We start from the raw sequence: 24417 nt of genomic DNA, 5'->3' as shown, positions 1-24417 counted from the left end.
CATGAGATTTCAGGAGCCTGTAGGGTTGTTTTTTCAGCTTCCTGTTTGCTCCTGCTGCTCAGTAAGAGCCTCAAATGCAACCAAACACACCACCGTTGAAAAGAGAAAACGATTGGCTAAAGGCTAAAGCCAGGCTTGATTGACAGTTTTGATAGCCAATAAGAGCACTAGCCTTCCAGTTGGGCGCGCTTGGTGCTATCCAGGTGTGTTAACTAAACAGAAAATGATGGCGGCGCCGCCATTTTGACGACAGCAAGCTAAGTAAACACTTCCCCCTCCACATACACCATCATTGTTGCTTCCTGGAGAAGTTCAGCTTGACAAACAAAGCTAGCAGACGGAGAGGACGTGGACTTTACGCGACACTCTGGAAGGATTTTGTAAAGAAAATATCTTCTGATTCGTGGACTTTTAATGGAATACAAACAATCGAGGGTAACGGGACTTCAGGACAGAGGTAGGGAGCCGCCATGTTGGTTTTACATTCTGGGGAATATGACTAAATATTCCAGTGGTTCTTATTCCGTTCCATACGTCATGGAGTATATAAAATAATTTGAGACATGATTCAACACTTTGTTTTGTGATCATAAGGATGTGAACATATCAGGAGCTGTAACCCAAACATGTGGTGATTCTCTGGGGATGGGTGTTCTGTAGGAGGAGGCCTTGGATCCACTTCACATGTATAATGTCCCTTCAGAGTTTATGTTGATGCTCCTGCAGGCTCCGGGCTCAGGGCTGGTCTCACGGGGACAGGGTTTTTATTCAGGCAGCAGTAGACTCCTGTCCTGTTTGCCTGATTAAAACAAAATGAAATGTTTCACACACAAGTTTTTTATATACATAATAATGATGGCTGTACTTAATACAACTCGGAAGACTTTTATTTATAGGCTAATAAAAGCTGCACACGCAAATAAGTGACGGGCTGAGCCGCGTTCCCCGCTGGGAGCTGATGATCAGATGAGGATTGTTGTGTCAGGAGTCTGAACTGCGGCTCTGTGAGGATGAGGACCAGCAGAGCACCTTGCCCTGATCATCTGACGGCAGACGGCTCCTCCCCGCTCCCTCCTGTCTGCTACGCACAGCAGCGGCTCGGGCTCACACCTCTCTCTGCCCGCGTTTCCAGCACAGGCTCGTCTGCGAGAGCCGGGGACGGGAGAGGAGTGATCCGCTGTGACTGAAGGAGGACTCCGTCCCCCCCCCGGTGTCTGCTTTCACATGCACCAGTGATGAGAGTGGCCGAGAGGAGACACGCACGCTTTTCTTCTGTGTGGACCCGCGGTGCGCAAAAGTGCGCTTCAGCATCATCTTCATCATCCTCCGCTCCCGAGATCAACCCGAACCCGAGAGGCGCGCTGAGATCCTCACCGAACCCCCCCGAGCGAGGTAACAGCATTTTCTCTACTTTATGAGAGATACACCCCGACACAGACACACACACACACACACACACACAAACACACGCTTTTATATGCCACACTGGAGTCTGCAGCGTCTGACAAAAGAATTCTTTAGAATTCACAGATGATTAATTTATCAAATATTAAGAGAAGAAATCCACTTATCGCCCTGCAATGCTTCTGAACATGTCTTCTCCACCCGCTGTTCACATTTAAATCCCCAGTAATAGAGTATTGATCAAACTAATTAAAATGCTACATCCAGTAAATTAGCTTTACAAGCTCCCATGAGCTCGCTCCTCCGTTCATCCTGTGAGCTGAGATATTAAAACAACTCTTCTATTGCACTGAAAGTTTCGATAAGTTTTAAAATAGACTAAAACAACATGCACAGGAGTTTGACTTTTTATTGCAGACCGATGACTAAGCTCCAGTCTCAGGATAGACTCAATCAGACAAGAGCAGCTAATGATAATTGCCACTCTCCTGCTCCTGCAGAAATGCAGCCTTGATGTAACATTGTTTACCTCCTCAGCATCGTATCTTCTGTATCAGACAAGTGAAATTCCAGCAGCCACATTAACGTCAGAGGATGCAAATTGCCACGGGCTGTGCAATTCACCTTTGATTATCTGAGCATGTGGGTGTTGGCTTGTGTGAGCTGGTGCCTCTAGCTGCAGGTTTCTCAAAGGCATAAGCTGGTGTTTGACTAGAATAAGTTCTCTGATGAAATGTAAATGAAACATGCTGTTTATTTTGTTTTTAAGGCTGCAGCCAGTCCTATCCCGTGGCTAAAGGTGGGCTTTGATTTGTGTTTAAGTTACACTCTAATCTTTTGGAAGGCTTGAGTTTTCCGGGCTGAGAAGCCATGCATGTGGTGGTGCTTTCGTTCTCACAATCCTGACAGGTGGAAGCAGGAGGCTTTTATTTGGACCTTAGATTTTTGGATGCAAGACACAAAAATGAGTTAATTAATTGTGAAGAACTCAAATGTTAGGTCTTATACTGAGAACAGTAGGATACAGAGTGAGTGAGTAAAGGTGAGTGTGAGGAGAGAGTTTCATGTGGTACGGGTAGAAAAAGACGGCGCAGGAGGAGAGAGAAGCTGTTTTCTTTTCTGCACAATTTCCTGTTATTAGGTTTTTGTTTGATGGAGTTTATCCAGCTGGCTCCACTTGAGCAGAGAGGCAGGCGGAAGAGAGGAACAACAAAGCAAGAGCGCATTTTAAAAGCAATAGAAGGTAACAAGAAAATGGGATTAATATTTGATGAGGTTATGTTTGCAGAATTAAAAGATGGAAACTATTAGCTGAGGCATGCAGGATATTTGGTTAAAAATGCAAATTAATTCCAGAGTTTTGCTCTGCCTTTTTTGTGGGGGCTGGTTGGTTTGCCCTCAAGATAAAACTGCTCCACAAAGGAATTGTCTGTGATTTAGAAAACAGGCGCTGCAACTATTTTGATAGTGGATTAAGCCATCGATGAGTGAAGGTCTAAGTGGGTTGTAAATTGCACGGTGAAATGCTCTTGGACTTCGGATGATTTCCGATGAGATTGTGTTTCTGTTTGCTAAGATTTTATGTCATCAATTAAATTAAAATATACTGTGTATGTCGTTTAATCTATTACTGTGAGAATACACTCTACATTCGAGGTAGCAGGTCTACATTTATTTGCACTATACATTTGGACCGGCACTGAAGTTTAGATCGCAACCTTACTGTGCCTCCAGTGCAGGTATCCAGCTCTTTCCTTGTAGTGTGAGCGTTCCCTGTGCTACTTCATGGATTTGCATGTTAGCTCCCACATGTGTGTTTTGAATCCTGGAGCTACAAATTGACTTTTAAGGTCACACAACTTCTTACTGCAGTGTTTTGTCAGTCAGGTGCTAACTAGCTTTTTTTCTTATACAGTGTGTGAGTAAAAAAACATAAAATAGCGAATAGCGAGTGTGAGGGAGCTGTTAATGGCTCAGCAGGTGTTGAATTATTATGAATGAAAAGTAACGTCTAGAGAGAGAATACAATTTCAACAGCAGTATGAGCTTTCTCCAAATGTTATGCTTGTTGTAGAATATCGATGTAGCGCCGCACGTTCTAGCAGTTCTGGTTCTAAGTTTTGTACAACACGGAGTGAAAAATGTAAAAAAGCCGTTTTTGATTTTAAGTCCCTGGTGCACTGTCAGAAGTGGCTTCTTCTTGTTGCCATAGCGACCGGGTTCCCAAAGAGCAGGTATCATTATTTCACCCTGTTAAACAGAAGTTGTCAGCTGTCGTGTGTGTGTGATGATTGGCTTTGATACCGGCTAATGGTCGCTCTGTTCATCTCGGAGCCTCAGGACGAATTCGCCACGCTCTCGGCTGAGCAGTGCGTGTGTGTACATGATGTAAAAATGTAGCTGTTGCTGTGACCCAACAGATTCTCAGTTCTGTTGGCCTTCCTCATTTTTGGTATTTACACGCATGTGATTAGGTCACTTTAGTACAGTCATCCGGCATTGTAATGGTAATGTCACACAGAGGCTGATGGGCTTTTTTTTCTTGTGCTTGTAGAGTTGGCTGGATCCCCCGTCTGCTTCCCTCGTGGACTGATTACTGATCAGACTAGCATTTCATATCAGCCTTGTGGGGGGAAATTAGAGGATTAGCAACAACTTCATGCTGATTCCCCTACGTATCTCCCAGCCTTCCAAATCCTGTGGAAGCCATTGTTATTTTAAGTAGCTTGGCAATTGAGCGTGGAGCAAGCTCTAATTCTCCCAAGTCTTGGGAGCTCCAAAATGCTAGCAGTTTGGAGCCACGTACCCTGCTATTCATGTCCTCTCATGATGTGAGAGTGAGTAATAACTGAGAGAGGGCCGTGAAGCTGGCTGCCAAGCCCTCTTCACTGCTATCCCTGGTTCATACATAATAGATAAGTCACTGTAACTTACAGTACAGGGGCATAACTAGGCTAATGCCCAGATTTGCATATTTGTGCCGAATTCCATAATTCATGAGTGCGCAGCAGGCAGCGATCCACAGTGCAAAGAACCACCTTGGTCCAGATGATGCACAGCTGCTGATACTGTACACCAACAAGCAGGCTCACTTCTTGGGAGCTGCATCTTCATCATACAAAGCCCTGGACTCTGTACCCAGCCTTCAGGAAAGCCTTATTAAAAGGTGCGAAGCAGACAGCAGACTTTCCCCTGCCGTTCTGTAATAATAGGCTACGCTAGCGAGAGGGACAGCCGAGGGTGACAACACCTTCCTTTTCATCAAGTGGTTCAAGAAAGCCTCACTCCACCATCATTGCCATCAAGCGCTATGAAGTAGATTTATCATTTGATGACGGGCTAAGTTATTTATTCATTACCCTTGTTCCCTGCCTGCCTTGGATGAGTAGGCACATGCCAGCCGCATCCCTCATTACTGTGCCATCCATCCTTTTTTTTTTGTTCGTATCGATGTATCACACCCATGTCTTGTCATATTTGTCAGATTAATGGTATCTGTTTCTTCAGAGAGATCATGACCCCGTCATGTGGAGTGAGATTTGTTTGGATTCAGATGCCTCCGCCCGGCCATATGTATCAATTTATTTTGTGTGGGCGTGTGGCTGAGGAAGGGAAAGTAACAGATCCTGTTATGAGATTTTCTGTTTGTGAAATATGTTGCACATGTGTCTGGGGGCCTGAGAGCAGAATATTTAACACTTTAATGAAATGATCTCTTTGTATTGCAGCGTTTGACTAGTAATTTAGTCAGTTTTAAAGGAAGCTAAATGTGGCATTATTAAATAAGGTGTTGATATTGGCAGTCCTTGGAAATAACCTCTGCGTGCACATGTGCTCCCTGCGCGCCGTATGTTGGAAAGGTTTGCCTCATTAAATGTCTTTACCCTGTTTTCTGATGCTCACTCACACTAACTGTGAGTGAGAATGAAATGGTCACAGTGCCACAGGAGACATGAAAGCCAGGTTAAAGTCTGCAGCAGGTTACAGCCACAATCGACCCCTTTAGCCTCCTAACGTCAGATAAATTAGCTCTGTGTGGCCCACGCACATCAGCACCAGGATGACGTTCTTGCCATCCAACCTAAACATAACTACAACTGCCAAATGTGGCATGTATTTGTGTTATGTTTTGCATTTTGAGGGTTGACGTGTCAGCAGTTTGTTCCCTGTAAATGTGTCATCTTTGCTTTGCACTTTAGCTGGAGCTGTGTCTCCTTCTTTACACATCACTGGTGGTAATATTATAAAGCAGCATATGAATACTCATGAGAGCAAAATGTCAAGCATTGGTCGGCCCACGGGCTCGAGCTTGTTGCCACCACCAGAAGCAACACTTGACATTTGTTCTAAGGGCGGAGAACTGAGTTTGTGTAAATGTGGAATATGATCTTGAGGAACATTGATTTAGTCTCATTGTGCTCGGACAAACCGGTCTTTGATTTCTAAGTTAAGCACAGAGGAAATGAAATAACATCAAAAGCTGCGGCCCCCGTTAATAACCTAGTGTTATCAAAAGCAGTGTTAATTTTGTTGACGAATCATTTTCGTCATAGTTTTCGTTAACGACCTTTTTTTGCTGATAAAAACGAGACGATAACTAAATAAAAACGCACGGTGCCAGAAACGAAGGCGAAATGGATTGACACTTTCGTCAACGAATAAAAACGAGACGAAATTATTGATGGAGACGAGATCCAATCAGAGCAAATTTTGTTTGTGGAAAGGGAGGGACGAATCAGGAGACGGCGGCAGAGAGCCAATCAGAAGTGCTCTCTCTGTGTAAGGACGTTGCGCCGCGATGCTGGAAGAAGGCGTCCTCATGCATGGTCACACAACACAGGAGAAGAACAGACACACAGACACGTTTAATTTCAAGACAATCAAGACGGTTCAAACCGTGCGGAGCGACTATCAGCGGTAAAAACAATAAACCTGAAGCGACGTTTGCAGACGAGTCATCTTAACTTCCGTTCAAAGATACACGTGACAAAATCTATAAATGAAGACACCGCTGCTGATGGTTTTACAGCGTGCGACCTGTTTCTAAGTTGTCACTGAAGTGTTTTGCTGTAGTTATGGAGGATTCATGAAGAAGGTCATGACTGAACAGTGTATTCAGGGAGAGCAGCTCACTGTTCACTGCTGCTTTTGTGAAAAGGTCATAGTAATTAAATAAAGAGGTGTTTGTTTCAAATAACACAAGTTAAAGCTGTGCCTGTTTTTATTGCACAATCAAACCTTAAATATTTCATGAAAAAATATATATCATAGAATTTTAGTCGACTAAATCCACGGCAGATTTAGTCGACTAAAATTATTTGATATTTAGTCGACTAAAACTAGACTAAAACTTTAAAAATGTTGATGACTAAAACGTGACTAAAATCAAATGACATTTTAGTCACAAGACTAAAATAAAAACTAAATCCGAAATTGCTGCCAAAATTAACACTGATCAAAAGCTTGTCGCAGGAGGAACGCCCGGCCACCAACAGGTCTTTTAACGAAGCCTGACACACACACACGGATGTACAGTAGGCAGCAGAGAAGGCTGACCAGTGTGAGTGATGTGCTGCTGATGAAGGCTTCAGCTGGAATCTCTTGAGGCTGAGCAGGCGCCGTCTGTGGGGCCGAATGAGGCTGTTCATCTTGGTTTTTTGGGAGGGGAGAATGCCCGCTCACCTCCGAGGGGAATAATGCTCATCTCAAACCTGAAATGGAACTCTGAAATATGCCTTCCATTTTCTGTTTTTGGCTTGAAGGCAGAGAGGATGGAGTCACTAAGTGTTGTTACTATAAGTCTGAAATTAAAAATATTCATGACTGATTGTGCCTCTATAGAATAAACAATAATTCAACCCGATTGGCAGCTGTTGATGACGACGTTTTATATAAACCTGTTTGGTCCTCATCAGGTTGAAAAATGGTGCATTTTTTGAACCCTCTGTCTTTTCCAGATATCCTCAGCTGGCCTCTGGAACTGTTTTATGCCAAGAAGTAGTTTTACTTTTTGTAAAGTGATTCAGCAGAATCAACTGAAATCCTGTGCTATGTAATGCAATTTAAATCAGTTTCTTATATTTTGATGCAGCGGCTTTTATTCCCTATAAACATTATTGCTCTCACACTTTTTGTGCCAGAGATCAAGTAGAAAAAGACTGAATAAGTATATAATGTGTATAAAATATGCACCCAAAATGAACACTGAGTCCTGCATACCTGAGATTTAGAGAAATATGAGTAGAATAAATGTGACCCTACATGTGTAAAAGAAAGAATTAAAGTGTCCACGCTGCAGTAAGTCGGACTGAGATGGATCGGCTGCTCAACCTGATAGCCTGTGGGAGGAAGCTGTTTAACTTAATCTGTCTTGCGGTTCTTGTTCAGATACTTCAAAAGGATTTGTGGCTGTGAGGGGTCCCTGACATTGACGGGTGTCGGCTGAAGGAATTGGCTCTGGTGCAGGCCATGAACAGATGGGCCTCTCTCTACATGACTTTGGTGTCAGTAGTCCCATTCACACAGCCTGATCACTGCGGTGCTGGTACTGCTGTGATGTGCCTCACTGTTCTGAGTGGAAGGTGTGTTGTCGGAGCACTTTGTTGCCTCTGAGCAAGCATGTCCGTTGGAAACCTTAGACTGGCTTTGTTTGGTGAACAAGGTGGGGTAAAGATGGGGTCTTTACGGCTTCATTCCTCTGTGAAAATAGCCGCTGCTACATGATGGTTATTGAACCTTTGAGTGTGAATAAATAGGAACAAGCTTCTCGCCGTGCCACCCGTCAGTCAGTGATGAGCCATGTTGAGTCTTATGTGGGAGGTTCTGACTGTTCTAGTCCACCTGGGCATAAGGAGAGGCAGCTGGTGATGTAAGCAGGAAGCTCACAAACTGAGGCAGCACCTACCTGACATTCCTGATTTTGCTGCAGAGTCTACTTTTATGGAGTCAGCCCCCAGAGGCCACAGGAGGAACTGCAGTTTTTAACACATCTTCCTTTCTCAGCAGCAGTAGTAGACTCTTGGACTTGACGAGCACAGAGAAGCAATATCGATAATAAAGAACTTTTCCTGTGTAAATTCCTCAGTAAGTGATGGAACAACTGATTTATTTCTCACTTTCAGGCTGGATTTGTGTAAGTGTCTGAACCCTGCTGTCATGGTTTGTCTCTGGTTTCTTTCTGTGACATTGCACTGACTGAAATCTCAGTAAAATTAGACCAAAACGACTGTTACAGTGTGCAGAATCATTATCTGGGGATATAAAGATATAATCAGCACGGATAATTTGAAGCTCACTTAGATTAGCTTCTTTTTAATTCCCTTTTCACGTTTCTTTTTCCTTCATACCACATTTATACACTCAAGCTAATCTTGTAATTACATCATTTGTTGTTTCCACAAAGCTACAGTATGTCTGCAGCAGATGCTCTGCGTGTTTATCATTAAGTGTTTATTGTTTGAGCAGTGATAATTAGTGTGAAAAGATGACGATGATTAATTCTGATGATTGATTTCATTAATAGGATTTGAGAAAACAACACACTGCCTGACGAGTGTGGAAAAAATTACTGTTATTATTTGTTACAGTTTTTCATGTATGTTTTGCAAATGATGGGTTTGAATCAATATCCATGTGTTGCTGTAAATTGACCCACTTGTGCAGCTTTGCTTTATTGTCAGGTAAATATTTAATGCCTAGCATGCTGACCATATGTTCATTTTATGCGTGGACATGTTGCTTATATTTTACTCTCCCATCAGACAGATTTGTCTACATTTGTGTAGTAGATTATTCATCACACAGTCACTGAGTTTTTACACTTAATCTGATCATACTGAATTTTTGAGGTTATTTTTCTGATCTTTTCTTTGAGCGGTTAGTGCTGAATGAGGGAGTAAACTGTCCCATTTAGGAGGACCTCTGGAGGCTGGCTGAGCCAATGAAAAACAGTCCAGAATCTGGACCTCACTCTCACAGTGACTTTCCATCATATGGCTTCCACTTTCTATCAGGTCTCCTCTAAAAGCTGTTTCTTGAAGACTAGCAGGCTGATACATGAGTGGTTTAATCAGCAGCAATTTTCATTTGATGTAATTTTCATGGAAACATGACAGAATTTCTCTGGATGTATCTCCTGACGACTGAACATCTTTTGGTTTGTTTTTCATCATGGTTTTGTTGATTCTCCTTCTATCTGATCAACACGAAGTTGATGTTCCCATAAATGTTGCAGAAAGTCAGAAAATACACCCAGGGCGCTCAGGTTTGAATCTTATCAGGTGCGATTACAATTCTGCTCCCCAGGAGGCCTCTCGAATGCTCACCAGTCCCTCACCTTCCCCTGAGCACGGAGGATGGAGAGGGACCCTGGTGAGCATTGGAGAGGCCTCCTGGGCATGGTTAGTTATTAATATCTGATTTATTTCAGTTTTTTCTGGATTTGTTCTCAACCTCCAGGGCCCACCTCAGAATGCTTCTTCAGTTTTCAATTAGGCCAAGTATTTCATGGTTGGATTTCAGGACTAGATGTAAAAAAAGAAACATACTTTTATGGGGTTTTGGTTACCGTGGTTACATCATAAAAAAAAAAGAAAACCGCCAAGGGCTCATCTTGTCTGCGCCTGCAGCGAAAAGGGCTTCCACTGAAGTCTGTTGGACAAACTTCTCATTGAAAAAGGTGCTACAGTTGTCGTATGTGAGGTGAGGGAGTGAGAGCCACATCAAAACCATTGAATTAAATAAGACAGCTTGGGCTTAAGTTAGCTGTTGGGTATTTGTTTTTAATAATTTATACTACTAATGAATAAATAGAAAACGATATGACACAAGTGTCTAAACCACTGGTGGTGCTGTTAGCGATGGTGTTTTGTCCTCAGATGGTGCCCAGAACAGCACTTTGCATACTTGCTGTGGCTGTGAGACGTTTATCTGTCAGGGCATTGATGGTTTCTGGAGCAGTGGATGCACATGCACTGGCCGTGTGATTTAATGCAAGAAGCACTTCACATGGGAAAACTCATTGGCCAGCAAATTAAACCATTACCTCCCCAGTTGGAGTTAAATATGGAGAAATGACTCATTTATTGTCTGATTACGTCCTAATACAGCCGTCTAAACAACGGCAAACGCTCACTCCCACCAGTACATTTTGCTGCCTCGCATGATAAGGGTGGCAATTGCTTGTCGGGGTCACGGTGAAGTTTTTATTAAAAGATGCACGCTAAGAAGTCAAAAGAATTCCTCTGTTGGGATTCATTATGAGATGACTCTCTAGTCTGAAGATTTGTCTTCATTATCCAGCCAAGCACCCGGCAGATAACGCCGCCTCATTTGCTTTCCGAGCCTCAATTTTCCCCGAACGATAATGCAGTGTCTCTTTTGTGTGGCTGCGTGCATATTGAAAATGTGCATGCAGGATTACAAAGGTTAATCATCAATTTAAAGCTAATCGTGGTTAAATACCAATAGAAGCATGGTCTGCGCTCGAGACAGATATAATCAGGCAAACCCCAAAACAACCCTTCATCTAAATGAAGTGAAAGATGGCTAATCTAGGCTGTACAGCAGGAGGTGATGAGGGAGGATTGCACCACTCTGCTCCACTAATGTTTGCTGAATGTCGATTCCATGTGGCTAACCACGAAAACTATACCGCAAAGGTTTCACATGAGCTGTTTAAACTCGCTGCATTGTTTCCATAGAATTGAGACGATTATGGAGTCACTTATTGACCACATCCGTCCACCTCCCCCCGCTCCCAAAGGAACAATCTCTGTTATTACCTCAGGCACCTGGAAACAGGTCCTGGCCCGGTCTTTAAAGGTTGAGCTATAGTTCCTTTTCCTTCCTGCCACCTTTCATGTTTATCAAATATGTCGCTTAATGTCACAGGGTTGTCAGAGAGAGGATGATGATTTTTGAAAATGGTGTAATCCTCATTGATTTAATGCGACTGCGATTGTGCCTCCTTGTCTCCTCCATCATTTTTCCTCTAAACCTGGAAATGGATCTCTATAATGTGCCTGGATCCTCACTGGAGGAGCTGCACAGGTGGATCCTGTACATGTATGCAGTATGAACATTACACCTCATTGTAAATTCATTTAAAAGTAAGTTGTTTTCCACATTGAGTATCAGATTCCAAAATCACATTTTATACATAATCAAAGTGAAGACAGTACAGTTAATAAATAAATAAATCTGTTATTGACTACAACAGATGCTGTTCCTCCTCTAAGTTTATTATACAAACCTGAGGCGTCATATCAGCCTGTTTCCTCCTAACAGCCTCATCTGACAGCTGGATTCATATCATTCAGAGAGAGAACTGCTCACATATACACATGCCGTTTGACAGCAGTAACTTTATTAATTATTGCCTACACTTAACCTCCAGAGACGGGATGTAAAAGCAAAGGGTAGTGTGCAGCTTTCGAATCCTTCCTTCAAAAAGCCGAGCTGTCACCCGCTCGTCTCCATCACGCTGTCAGGAAAGGATCTGATCTGTTTTGCCGAAGTTAAAAATACAAATATTTCTTTCCAGGATATAGACAGTGAGTTGTAATCCTTCAAGTTGACAACAAGTAAACTAGTAACAGTGGTCTAAATGTGGATTTAATCCCGTGGTGTCAGATTAAGTTCACCAGAACAGGAAACAAATGAAGGGGGGGCCCCTTTGACTCCGGTGGGTGTTTAACAAGCCAGAGGTCAAAGGTCAAGAAAGACCACATTGATTACATCATGCTTGATAGGGCTGTATGAATAATCAAGAGAAGGTCACACCCACAGAATGTATCCAAATAAAATCAATCAAGGACAGTTGAAAACTGAAATATTCATGACGTCGCTCTGTGGCAGCCGTTCTAAAAGAAAAGGAAATAAAAGTTATTTTTATTATTTATTATTTTTCTCAAACTTTTTGAGTAATAAGATAAGCTCAGCATGAAAACATTGCATATTCCATTAACCTAAGCCATTTCAACTCTCTTGGGCAGGAGTTTACAATAATGGGAAATAGAATCAGCTCACCTTAATGGCACAGGCAGTAATTCCATTGACAAGGTAGACTCCTTTAATAAAGATAAGCCCCCGAGAAAATCAATAACCTGAACTAATTTCGAAAGGACTCAGACTCGTCTAGACAAACACGGCATTCAGACCTAACCAAACATTTTAAAGGGCCTTCTGCATTGATGTTGCTTTGAGGCTGTTTTCCCATCTTTCACTACAAGACACAGTAACAAGTCATCCTGCACACGGCCTTTCCCCGATTCCTTTCATTTCCCCATTAGGCTCCTGATACCGGGTCCACAAACTTCTCTAATTAAGAATTCGACTCTAGCAAATGCAGCCATAAAATGGGGCTTGCTGCAGAATGTGGGCCGATAAAAGGAGTTATTGGGCCTGCGACCTCCTTCGCCTCTTCTCTCCCATAAACACTTCAGTTGGTTTTACAGGGCAGTGGAGGCGGTGTTACGAGCAATAAGCCAGAGGGGAGTAGTGAAGGGGACTGATGACTAATTCATGAACAACAAGAGGGCGCAGATGAAACTGACAGTGAGAAGTCCTCATGCTGGAGGTTGCTATGTGGTCCTGATAAGGCTTGATTAATCCTCTTTAATTTATTAAAGCTATGTGTTGGAGTTTATTTGAGAGGAGTAAAGAATAATATTCATCACTACCTTCACTTATATACACTCTCACTACATAGAGGTGCCCTCCGGCCAGTCGAGGAGGAGAGCTGAGGCCCAAAAATATGATGCTACATAGTTTCTGCTGGTATCTGCTCCTTTTGGCTAATTGCTAATATTTCTCCAACTAATTGCAGAGAAAAAAAACTTCTCATCCTGCAGATGAATGAAGTTATTATTATAACTGAGTAATTGAACTTGTAGTGTTGTATGTTTGAGAAACAAAGCTGCGCTCCGCTATGAAAGTCACCCTGCTGAAATGACATGATGTTTTATTCCCTCTATCCTTCTTAACCTGATTCTGTCACATACCCAGAACCGCACACGCACGGATATTGTCATTAAGTTGCAGACAGCTATTTAAATGAGCCTTAAATCTTCGCCCAACTGCTCTGTTTTTCCTTTCACATGCATTAAATTCAGTTAAAGCCGAAGCTGTTTCTTTTTTATATACCTGTGCCTCATCTCAGTTTGTGCATGCTCTGGTGATTTTAACTGATGGCAAATCCCACCTTTCTACGCAGGCTGAACACCAGACGTGTATGGCAGGATTGCGAGTGCTATGTTTGCTAGAAAGAACAAGAGGAGAATGTATAAAGTATGTGTGGTTAGCGTCCCTTGAAAATGTCTGTAAACAGAGCCATGCTGGTAGTGGAATATCACTCTAAAAGCCCAGCTGGCACCTGGAGTTTACCTCTGCTCTCAGGCAGGTAACGGTGGACATTTTGCATTGAGGTGAAGGTACATAGGCTGCGGTGTGGAGCAGCGTTAAAGGCAAGCGCTGTAATCAATGTAATGATATAACGAACAGCAGCCTGGTGGTGCTGTGATGGTTTACATCCCTCCCCCATCTCGGCCCTCTGAAGCACTTCCCTGACGGAGAGGCAGTGTCTCCACACGAGGAAATGGAGCTGGAGATTGTTATTATAGATAAACACTTCTTTTACGATCTGGTTTGCTCTGCAAGTAGGAAATTACAAGGATGTTGCTCAAAGTTGAGCACAGAGGCAGCTGGTTGTATTGGCCAGAGTGTGTGCAGCCGATGGTGTGTGTTTTCTATTCATTTGAAGAGGCTCTTAATTTTGTGACCTAAACGATGTGGGAGATTGTTTGATAATGAAAATGGTTAACTGCAGATTTCATTACTTTCAGCCTCTTGTAAGTGCTGCTATACATGCTATACCTTGTTTTTTACTATTGTTAATATGACAATACAAGCAGATTTCATCCTCTTTATTCTTCTTATGAATTTGTGTTTCGACTTGTATCCTCCTTTTTATCATTTCGCAGAGGAGATTGTCTGTAATCAGGAAATACGATGGCATGACATTTGGCTAAATATGACATCGATGCCATGTAAATGTCACTGGTCATGAAGCAATGTAATATATTTAAATGGTGATAATGTTGGTGCACAAATATGTAACTTAACCTTAGGGTAATGTGGGAGGAAATGTATGCAGAGCTGTGTGCTGATAAAAGTCTTTCTCGCCAACTCCGAAAGGTCATGTTCTGTAGTTTTTGTAGATATTTAAAGCACCTTGCAGTGATTCTAAAGATGGTGAAGAAGAGTTTGTCAGTTTGGGTGCTCCATGTGCCCATCAGGTTCCCAACATCATTTTATCTGAATCATGATGTTTTTACACTGGCACTGTGATTTATGCAAAGATGTGCTCACAATTTTTGTAGTCTGTCTAAAAGCGTAGAAGTGTTTTTATTCTTCCTGTTCATTCTGCAGATTAACAGAATCTTTCCTCATCCACTTCCAATGTACTGTAAGTAATGAAGGATAAAAGCAGGAAATGACTGTAACTTTGAAGGAGAGCTGCTTCACATTAACCTAAAATAAAGATGACGGCGGGTCCCTCTTTTAACTGCAGTGGGAGCATGGGACAGGAGCACAGGTCCTATATTGAGGTCCATATCGTGACCCTGTCCTTTTATGACATGATTTCTTAAATCTCTCATGTCTGATACGTTCATTAAAAGAACGTATCAAGTTCAAACCTCAGCATTGATAAATGACAAACCCACCTCGGGCCGCATGGCTCAATCCCTCTGATAATGTTACAATCAATGGCCGGCATGTGAAGTGACAACTTGAATTACTTATGCAGATGAGGTGGCTCGATACTGTGAAAGCTCCAGTTCAAGGTCATGTTTCTGTGGCCGAACGACGTCCCAGAAAAAATACGTGGCTGTCTCTGGCGGTCCTTCCGCTCCTCATCTGCATATCTCACAGTTCTGCTTGGCTGATTTGTCATTCACACGTACTGCACAAACAAAACCAAGCTAATGTGACACTGCTGGTCATCTGACTGCTGCTCCCTGACTTTCACAAACTTGATCACACTATTCTGATCGTCGGTGAGTAACTCCACGTTTTTAATGCGGCCTGCTGGACTATTTTTACCTCAGCATACACTTTCCGCTCACTGTGTGCTCAGCGTGGCTACATAGTGTGCTTCTTCTTATTTATTTACTGTGCTGTATGCCAGCGGTATCCGGCTGTTTCAGCGGGGAGCTGCGCCACCGGCACTGACACATCTAACTGTATAATGTTCGACCTCTGATGGGAGAGGGAAAAAAAACACAGGACACCCCCGTGGGAAACATTTTTAAACTGAATACATTATTATCAGCTCGCTAACTGCAGCCTAGTGTTGAATCACTTCAGTGTTTGGCATCAAACGGCACATCACAGAAGGTCCAGATACTAAACCTCCAGTTCTGCAGTACTGAATACATATTTGTGATGGCGGGAAAAACACTGGCAGATCTGTGGCATGTGCCTTCCAATAGTGTGCTGTGGTGCCAGAATGTGAAAGCTTTTCCAAGATATGAAGAACTGCACACAGCAGCTGCAGTGTGTGGAAGCAAACACAAGATATACAGGTGCCTCTCCAACGACTGTCCTGGCAATGAATGTAGAATATATGAAGGTTTTGCTTTCCTAAGTCACTGATGGAAAACACGGAACCTCTTCCAATCTTTAGGGATGTACCAGGAAATTGACTTCCTCCAGGAAAAATAACCTTTAGTGCACACACACCTTAGTTAGAATAACCTTGACGTGTTCTGTATTCAGTTCTGTGTACGAGCTGCAAAATTGATGCCATTTAATAAACAAAACTCTCTAAACATTGTGCGTTTTTCTCAGATGTGATATCTTTGTCAGCACCCAGCAGGCCTTCCCATAGTTTTCCTCATTAAACTATTCATCACATCGGCCTCATCAAAGATTAAGACTATCCTCACAGTTCATTACAAGATGGCCTGCTTTTTATTTGATGAAGTAATTCATCCATAATGTATGTGTATATTGCAGGAAGCCTGGGAGACTGGAAAGCAGTGTTGTGTGTTCCAAACACAGCGAGAATGAAGTCGGTGCATTTGTTTTGATTAAGCCGGCGTTTCTCAGTGTTCCCTCTGTGATGAACCGCTCAACAATTACTTTACAAGGAGGAGATCAGACTCATTGTGAGAACGAGGAGGGGTGTGATGGGAAAAGCTTGATAAGAATTACAGTGGCATTAAATTGGCAGAGCAAAATTAGCTTCATCTCAGCGTCGGTGATGAGGAGGCTATTGCAGTGAGGGGATCTGGTGTGAAAAGCATAGGTGCTTTATCAGAAGTGGCAGGCTGAATGAGGATCATCAGGCCACTCTCTGATTGAATTCCTTCTCATAGCCCTGGTGTTGTTTCTGACGGGCTGCGGAATGCTCTCCTGAGTGAGTCAGCGTCCCTGGGATTGGTTGCCTCCACTCATCCAAGGGTGATGAGCAAGTCAGCCTATTTTATCTGCGAAAACGCCTTCTGGGAATCCAGACAATGTCAGCTGATGCTTGAAATAAATCTCAGAGCATTGACAAATGTCAGAGGAACCCTCGGCCAGAGTGTGCACAGGGCTGACGGGGGCTGCCTGAGCAGCTGGAACTGCAGTGGATTTCTGCACAGGTTGTTGTTTTTCTGCAGACGTGTTGACTCACTGAAAATTCCAGTATCACATAAAAGGGGGCGAGGATTTTGTTGATATTAAATCTTATTTAAGATTTTGCTACTATAGCATAAACATATATTTGTTTATCAGTTGCAGGCCTTCGTCATGTTGGGCACACAGATGGCCGTGGGCAGAAGGATTGGTAATTGGATGAGGCTGCTTTACACACTGAAGCATTCTGCAGGGAGAAAAGATTGCAATGCTGAGAAAGTTTAAGATAGATCGCAGTTAAAAGACTGTAATTAGTGGCTGAGGCCATGTGTGTCTGGATGTACCAGCAAATGACAGATTACACCCTTTTCAAGTGTGTTAATGAATGGCTCTGCTGACATGTGGGTGTGGATTAGGTCATTGTCTTACTCATACACTCCAAAAATAGCCATATATTGCTTACCCTCAGAGCTGCAGTCTAATTTCCTCTCAAAAACAAGAATTGTTTCTTGGTGTGAATGTTGCTGTGGTGTCTGCATCAATATATTAGAACCAGCTGCAGTAGCTTCTCCTCCAGTTTCTCTAAGACTAAATCCAACCAACACAATGTGAATACAAACATTTATAGCTACTGTAGCTTAAACAAACAAATAGCAGCCATTTTTCTGGTGTAAACATGTATTCACAGATGATCCGATATTGCGAGCAGAACTCTCTCTTCACAGTCTGTACCCATACATTTAGTCTGTGAGCACAAGCTGTGTGATGAGCACATGCTCGGCTATCCCCACACGCTCACATAGACTAGCCGTCAAGCTAACCTTTGGCAGTTACGCACATAGACTGTATATAAACATGGAGGACAAGATATTTTGCCTCAATCTTTAAAACATGCAGTTGGGGAGCGACGCCATCCATCAACACCTGTGCAACCAATTAAAAATGCACAAATATCGCTAAATGGTGCAGCGGTACAGGGCGTCTTTGTTTCCACTGCAAACCCAATGTATGCAGAAAAATGTAGTCCACAAACACTGGGACGTTGCTTCACTGGCATGGAACCGGGTGCACAAGAAGTTGCCTAAAATGATACCAAGTTAGTGAGAGATCCAGCAGGTGGCCCCAGAGGAGAGACTGTGACACTGGCTGCAAGTGATTTAACTTCTGCTCATTACTAAGTGTTAGTAAAACTGCTCCAGGGCAGCGTTTATTCAAGTATATGTTGATTCTGGAGGATACTGCCTACATTACAGAAGCCTGCATGTAATTATCAACTGAATATATTTACTTAATTAACAACAGTGTCTGTATCAGCTTGCTGTTTTTTCTGTTGTTTATATGAAATGTAGTGGACTTCAGGCCTGTGAAGGCTCTTATTCATCCAGAGTTTAAAACTGAGCAGGGTTTTCTGAGTCCAGCTGCCCTTATCAAGTTTGAGAAAAGAGCATCAGATACATCAGGACAGTTTGTCTGAATGTAGAAGTACCAACATTGTAACCTTGGATTTTCACACTCGGAGTTTGTTTCTGTATCTTAGAAGTGTTGGGTCTGTCAGTCACTGGTTAAAAAACAGCTGTGTTGAATTGTTGCAGATAAGACAGCGTTGCTTATTTTACTTTTCCTGAAGGTTTCAGCTCTCTGCTTTCCAACCTGTCTTCTTGCTAGTAAGTGGTAAGTGGTAGTAAGTTAGCACTTCACAAGTTGTGTTTAAAATCCCTACGCTGGCTGATGCAAAAGCATTTGATGTTTTCGTCTGATTACCTCATATCTCCTCAAATTAAAAGGCAGTGTTTCATTACTGTGCCGTGTCTTTGTGTGAGACGTATCGCTGCAGAGTTAAGGTTAAAAAGAGAAGAAAAGATCAGCGCTGTCCTCAGTGAGCAGCTGAAGCTGAAGTCGGTGCAGGAGAAATGAATAAAATGAGCCAGGAATCCCACTGTGAACCAAAATGCATCCATAATTTAGAACCGGCCCTGTATGTGGGAGTGAAGTTTCAGTGAGTTACAGTTGGATGTGTGTGGGAGGAAAATGCATTGTACTGGTTTTTTCGGGCTTTTTGGAGAGAGAAGAAGAAGAAGTGGGAGCAAAAGGGAAAGTGCTGTGGAAAATCAAATGAAGGCACATGTGTTACCCCCGCCCTGAGTGAGAGGTGTTGGGTCAGGACATGTTAGAAGAGATCATCTAACAGAGACAGTCAACAAAGATCCAAGAGGCTGAGGTGGAAGAAAGGAGAGGAAGCAGACCGGAGGCGAGAGGCTGAGGAGCTTTCTGCACTCTGTTGTGTTTCTGTGTCACCCGGACCCTTCTATTATAACTAAGAGTGTGTTTGTACCAGAAGGACGAGGAGTAATATTGATTAATACTTCCTCACTTGAATGAATATTAAAAGCCTCCCTTTGTAATCAAGCCTTATTGCAGTAATAATTATTTTGTTCTTATGTCTCTAACAAGCACCCATTACAAAAACAAAGCTGCCCTGCTCCATACCTGCTGCCCGCCACACTTAATGGGAGGGGTGGGGGGGCTGAAGGCGGCTGGGTTAATTAGTGGGAACCTGGCTTCCTGTGGCGCCGGGAACCTGCCGAGCCCTCTTCTCAGCCTGGTGGGGATGTAGCACTCAGTTTGAAAGCCTGGATAATAGTCGGACAAGTGCAGGTCTGGTGTGTGCGTGGTGGAGCCCCTCTGTATCCTGGGTCCAAGTGGGAGTGAAGTACAAGTTCAACATCTGAGCATTTTTAACTGTGCTTCACAGTTCATTTTCCATATGATCTTATTCATAATCAGGGTCAAAGAGGAGGCCGAGGAGATCCATAAAAAGCAGGGAGGCATCTTGAGTACGGCTGAATATTCAGAGAGCAGAATACATATTATGATAATCCTATTCATGGCTGTATATTAAAGCCAGAACTCTTCTTGTTAAAAAATCTGATAACTCATAACTATGTTTTTGGCCCCAACCCCCCTCTGTAGTTCATGGCCACCGTGTATGACAACAATATAATCGTGTTTGTGTTGAGCCGATAAGGAGGCCTGTGGTGCTGGATGTGGACAGCACACTTCCCGTCTTTCTTTGCCCTCACCCTCCTCAACTTTTCTTATCTCTACTCTTCATGTTATTCTTTGTATCAACCCATAACCCACCTGTATTCCCACACACATCCACACACTGAACTATAAGCGGCTACATTTCTATGGTCATGATGAACAACTCGCTGACATGGTCACAAAGATATGGAATTAATGACTTAAATTAAAGAGGACTCACTCACTCGGGACATTCTTCCTTGATTTAAACAGTTATTTCATAGCAACGACTGTGATTCTGGTGTTGGTCTCATGGCAGCACTGATCAGCGTGTCACCTCAGTGCAGTGTTGGTTTTTTCTTTAATCAAACGTAAGAAAACCTCTCTGCCACAGGAGCATTTTCATAGTTAATGAGGTCAGCTGCACTCTCACTTTCAGTGTGTACACTGGATTTTATCACAAAATCGGTGCAAACATCGGTGTCCTTCATATTTCCACTTCCACCTGCACTTTACCACAGCTTGATATCACCTTCTGGTCTGTCCTCACCTTCACACCTGATTTGAGGATTAAGGATTATGTGTCCCCACAGAACGCCTGAAAGAAATGAGCACAAGTTAAGCATCCATTGCCCGAGCTGAGATCTAACTCTGGAGTCTTGCTGTGAAGTGGCAGAGACACCACACACTGCTACATTTATTCCTCCTCCCTACATGCCGTGTGGGCCACACTCCTTCACTGCCAACCCGTGCTGTGTAGCCCTCCACCAGCTCCTCAGCGTTCAGGAGATATTCCTGGTTAAGTGGTCTGCCAGAGAGTCTGTCTGCCACGTGCTGGACGCAGAGCTGGAAAGATACGCGTCAAGTGCTGAATAAAGCAATAAGGCCCAGTGGAAGGTGAAACAATGGCTCCTTCTAGGTGGTGGTGTGCCGTGAGAGGAGTGGGGAGGATAGGATGAGACAGAAAGCTCGTCTGGCTGCTTGGCTGTTAGCATTGGACTTGGCAGCTCTCTGCCAGGGAAGCGCTGACAGGCCGGAGCGCCTGTCACAGCACATAAGTGCCTCCTCACACAGCCCGCGCCCTGCAGGGCAGGTCCGTCTTCTGTGTGGAGCCCAGGCACACGGATCTTAGCGTGAAGCGGGGGGGCATGCGTCACAGCCTTTATATGGATGAAAGCGTCTGTACGGTGAGAGAGAGGCCAGGTGACATCACAGAAAGGTGCTGCTGAGCACATTGGCTTAATGAGAGGGACGCTTGATCAGCTGGTCAGCTCAGGTCTGTTCTGTGAAATAAAGATAAAAATATAGATTTAAAAAACTAACTATACAAGCTTATAAACAAGAAAATACAGCAATTAAAAAAATATCTATATTAAAAACTAAAAAGTAAATATAATAAATTAACAAAAGCTAGAAATAGAATGTGCATGTCTTATTTGGCATGTCAGAAATCAGCTGTTTAACTGTTTATTTTAAATAAATCTGATATAATGAAGTATATATATTTTTTTACTATATTTAATGAAATCACATATGCATGTGTGCATACTCTCATTTCTTCATAATTATGAGTCATTAAACTACAATTAAACTCCACAAAGTCAGATGTAAGAAGAGATTTCCTCTGCCATTTCTTCATATATAGGCCACACAACTGACTTCCTGTATTTTTATCTATTAATTATTGGGAAGGTTGGACCATAAAACACAGCTAAGAACAGATCTTCTGGAATGTGCTGCCTCCCTGCTGCTATCAAAGATCAGATTTATTTCATAATACTCCCTTTCCCCCCTCTAAACCCCAACAGATGTCATCACAGTGAATGCCATCTGCAGGAAGTGAAAACGTGTCTGAGTGACCTGCATGTTATTTGAGTGCTGAGCATTTCGTCGGCATCTCAAATAAAACGTAATGTGTGTGTCAGTGTGTGTGTGTGTCTGTTTAGAGCTCCTCACCATGACCTTTGCTGTTGGAACTGGCTGTTTGCATAGCCGGGCTCTGTTGTTTTGGCTTGCACAGGGTAAGCAGCCTCCCTCTCAGCTGGTTCTCCTTCTGAAAGTATCTGTACACTTTGGGTTTTTTTCTTTTTAATTAATTCCTTGACATTTAAAAAGAAATCGCTCTCATGGCAGCTTACTGCCTTTTTTATTAAATCAGATGTTATTTTTTAGTTAATTGAAGGCAGAGAGTTTAAAAAGTGTCTATTGAAGGCAAATATGAACCGTTTTAATCAGCCAAAAAGATGAGGCGGCAGATAAGAACTTTCCCATGCTTTTAAAAAGGCTCTTTTTCAATATAATAAATCACATTTAACACCCTAAATCCTTTCTGTTTGCTGGATTTCATTGCTCTCCTATTGATCCGTCTTATGCATAGGCATAGGAAATCAAAGTCCCCCAGAAGTGGGAACTCATCTGATTTCCTCCCATAAGCGTGTCTTGATTTCCTTGCTCTGTGTGGGCGGGGGGGTGCTGGGCGTATTGATCCAGGTGAGGGATTTTGACCTGCTACAGGAGGACAAAGCTGCCCGCTCTTCTCTTTTGGCCTCCAGCCACACCTGCACATCTCAGACACATTTTCTGATGAGCCGCCTGGCTAAATGTTTTTCAGACAGAGAAATTACAGCATCAATTGAAAGTGACTTTATGGAGTGAGAAGAGAAAGCCGGTGGGAAGATGAAAAGAGACTCAAAGAGAGATGAATTGAGATTATCCTTTTGAGATGATACACTTATAACAGACATGGATTGTATTTATGGCTGGATTGGTTTTTCAGGGGGAGGAGGAAAGTGTCATTTCGGTATAATACAGACATCCATTCTGTTTTATATGCCTGAAATCTGAAAGCCTTTTCTTCTTTTCTCCCCTTTGTTCTTCTCTACAGATGTACTGTGGACTGCCGACGATTTTCCCTCCAGTTCAGATTCAATGGCAGACAAAGGCTGCTCTCCTCACTGAGCTCAGAGTGACGGATCAGGCCCACAGCTAAACCGCCGTCTGCTCTCCCGCTTCTGTCTCCGTTCTCTGCTCCACCATGGATTGTTTCCTGGCGTCCACCTTTCTTCTGGTTCTCCAGACCTATGCTGCCCCTCCTGAGGTGGTCCAGGCAGGATTTAACATGGACCTCATAGACCTTGACCTTGGACTCCCAGCCAATGTCTCTGCAGAGGTGACGGCATCTCCGCCCCCAGGAACCAGCAAACGAGCCCCACACAGTATCATCATAGGGGTACGAAAAGGGGGTACAAGAGCGCTGTTGGAGATGCTGGACATCCATCCTGAGGTCGCCGCTGCTGCCACCGAGGTGCACTTCTTTGACTGGGATGAGAACTATGCCAAGGGCTTTGAGTGGTACCGTGAGTTGATGCCGTACTCGTATCCGCACCAGATCACAGTGGAGAAAACTCCGGGCTACTTCACGTCAGCTCTCGCACCAGAGCGTATCTGTGCCATGAACTCATCCATAAAGCTGCTGCTGATCTTGCGAGACCCGGCCGAGCGGGTGATCTCCGACTACACCCAGGTGTACTTCAACCGGCTGGAGAACCACAAGCCGGTGCAGGCCATCGAGAACCTGTTGGTGCGCAACGGAGCCCTGAACATCCGCTACAAAGCCATTCAGAGAAGTCTGTACGACGTCCACATTCGTAACTGGCTGCGCCACTTCCCTCTGGAACAGATACACATAGTAGATGGGGACGCTCTGATCCGTGACCCCCTCCCAGAGCTCCAGAAGGTGGAGCGATTCCTCAACCTGCCGCCCAGGATAGTACCCACCAACTTCTACTTCAACCAGACCAAGGGGTTTTACTGCATCCGCAGCGACGGCCGAGAACGCTGTCTGCATGAGTCTAAGGGACGTCCTCACCCAGCCGTCAACAGCACCGTCCTCCAGCAGCTCCGCTCCTTCTTACAGGAGCACAACCGAACCTTCTTCAGGCTGGTGAAGCGCACATTTGACTGGCAATAAAAAAAAAAAAAACTCAACAGACTCAGCAGAGCCACCACCTTTATCTGTGACGAGGACAGAAAAGGGGGCGCTTTAATGCACTTTACAGACATTTAAAAACCCCTTTGAATAGCCTCCTAATATCTACTGTTGTGATCTCTGGTTTCAGCAGAGCAGTTCTATATTTACAGGATAAGAAAAAAAATTATGAAAACTAGAGGCGTAAGATTAAAGTGAAGAACCTGCAAGCTTCATAAGTCGTTCTCTCTGTGCTGGAAGTGCTCAAACTGAAGTGAAAGCTGAACTTTTTTCCTCCTCTTGTTTGATATTCTTGTTCTTGATAATAAATTGTTCTGCTTTCAAATGTACAGGAGAAGGTCACGTTTCTCTCTCTCATTTCATTCTGGCCATGAAGAGCG

The 24417-nt window shown here is 43.4% G+C and overlaps 2 protein-coding genes across 4 annotated transcripts; both read left to right on the top strand.

Moving 5' to 3' along the window:
* The first annotated feature begins 270 nt into the window (after positions 1 to 270).
* Positions 271 to 24210, top strand: LOC114446928 (heparan sulfate glucosamine 3-O-sulfotransferase 1-like). 3 transcript variants are annotated; one of them, XM_028422842.1, is made up of 3 exons: positions 271 to 457; positions 1133 to 1392; positions 22934 to 24210. In XM_028422842.1, exon 3 carries the CDS (start codon positions 23084 to 23086, stop codon positions 24017 to 24019), a length of 936 nt encoding a protein of 311 aa, XP_028278643.1. In that variant the 5' UTR covers positions 271 to 457; positions 1133 to 1392; positions 22934 to 23083; the 3' UTR covers positions 24020 to 24210. The 3 variants fall into 3 exon arrangements, with proteins under 3 accessions (XP_028278643.1, XP_028278644.1, XP_028278645.1); XM_028422843.1 differs by lacking the exon at positions 271 to 457 and having other exon boundaries at positions 1097 to 1392; XM_028422844.1 differs by lacking the exons at positions 271 to 457; positions 1133 to 1392 and adding an exon at positions 21990 to 22070.
* On the top strand, positions 23084 to 24019 carry LOC114447673 (heparan sulfate glucosamine 3-O-sulfotransferase 1-like). Its single transcript, XM_028424064.1, has one exon. It carries the CDS (start codon positions 23084 to 23086, stop codon positions 24017 to 24019), a length of 936 nt encoding a protein of 311 aa, XP_028279865.1.
* Positions 24211 to 24417: the final 207 nt, after the last annotated feature.

The sequence above is a fragment of the Parambassis ranga genome, chromosome 15 (genome assembly GCF_900634625.1).
Source record: "Parambassis ranga chromosome 15, fParRan2.1, whole genome shotgun sequence".
NCBI lineage: Eukaryota > Metazoa > Chordata > Actinopteri > Ambassidae > Parambassis > Parambassis ranga.
Note: the sequence above shows the minus strand (reverse complement) of the source record. Positions and strands in the feature narration are given on the sequence as shown.

Excerpts from the sequence above, each read along its gene's own strand:
- LOC114447673 (XM_028424064.1), top strand. The coding sequence starts at position 23,084 with ATGGATTGTTTCCTGGCGTCCACCTTTCTTCTGGTTCTCCAGACCTAT.
- LOC114446928 (XM_028422842.1), top strand. The coding sequence starts at position 23,084 with ATGGATTGTTTCCTGGCGTCCACCTTTCTTCTGGTTCTCCAGACCTAT.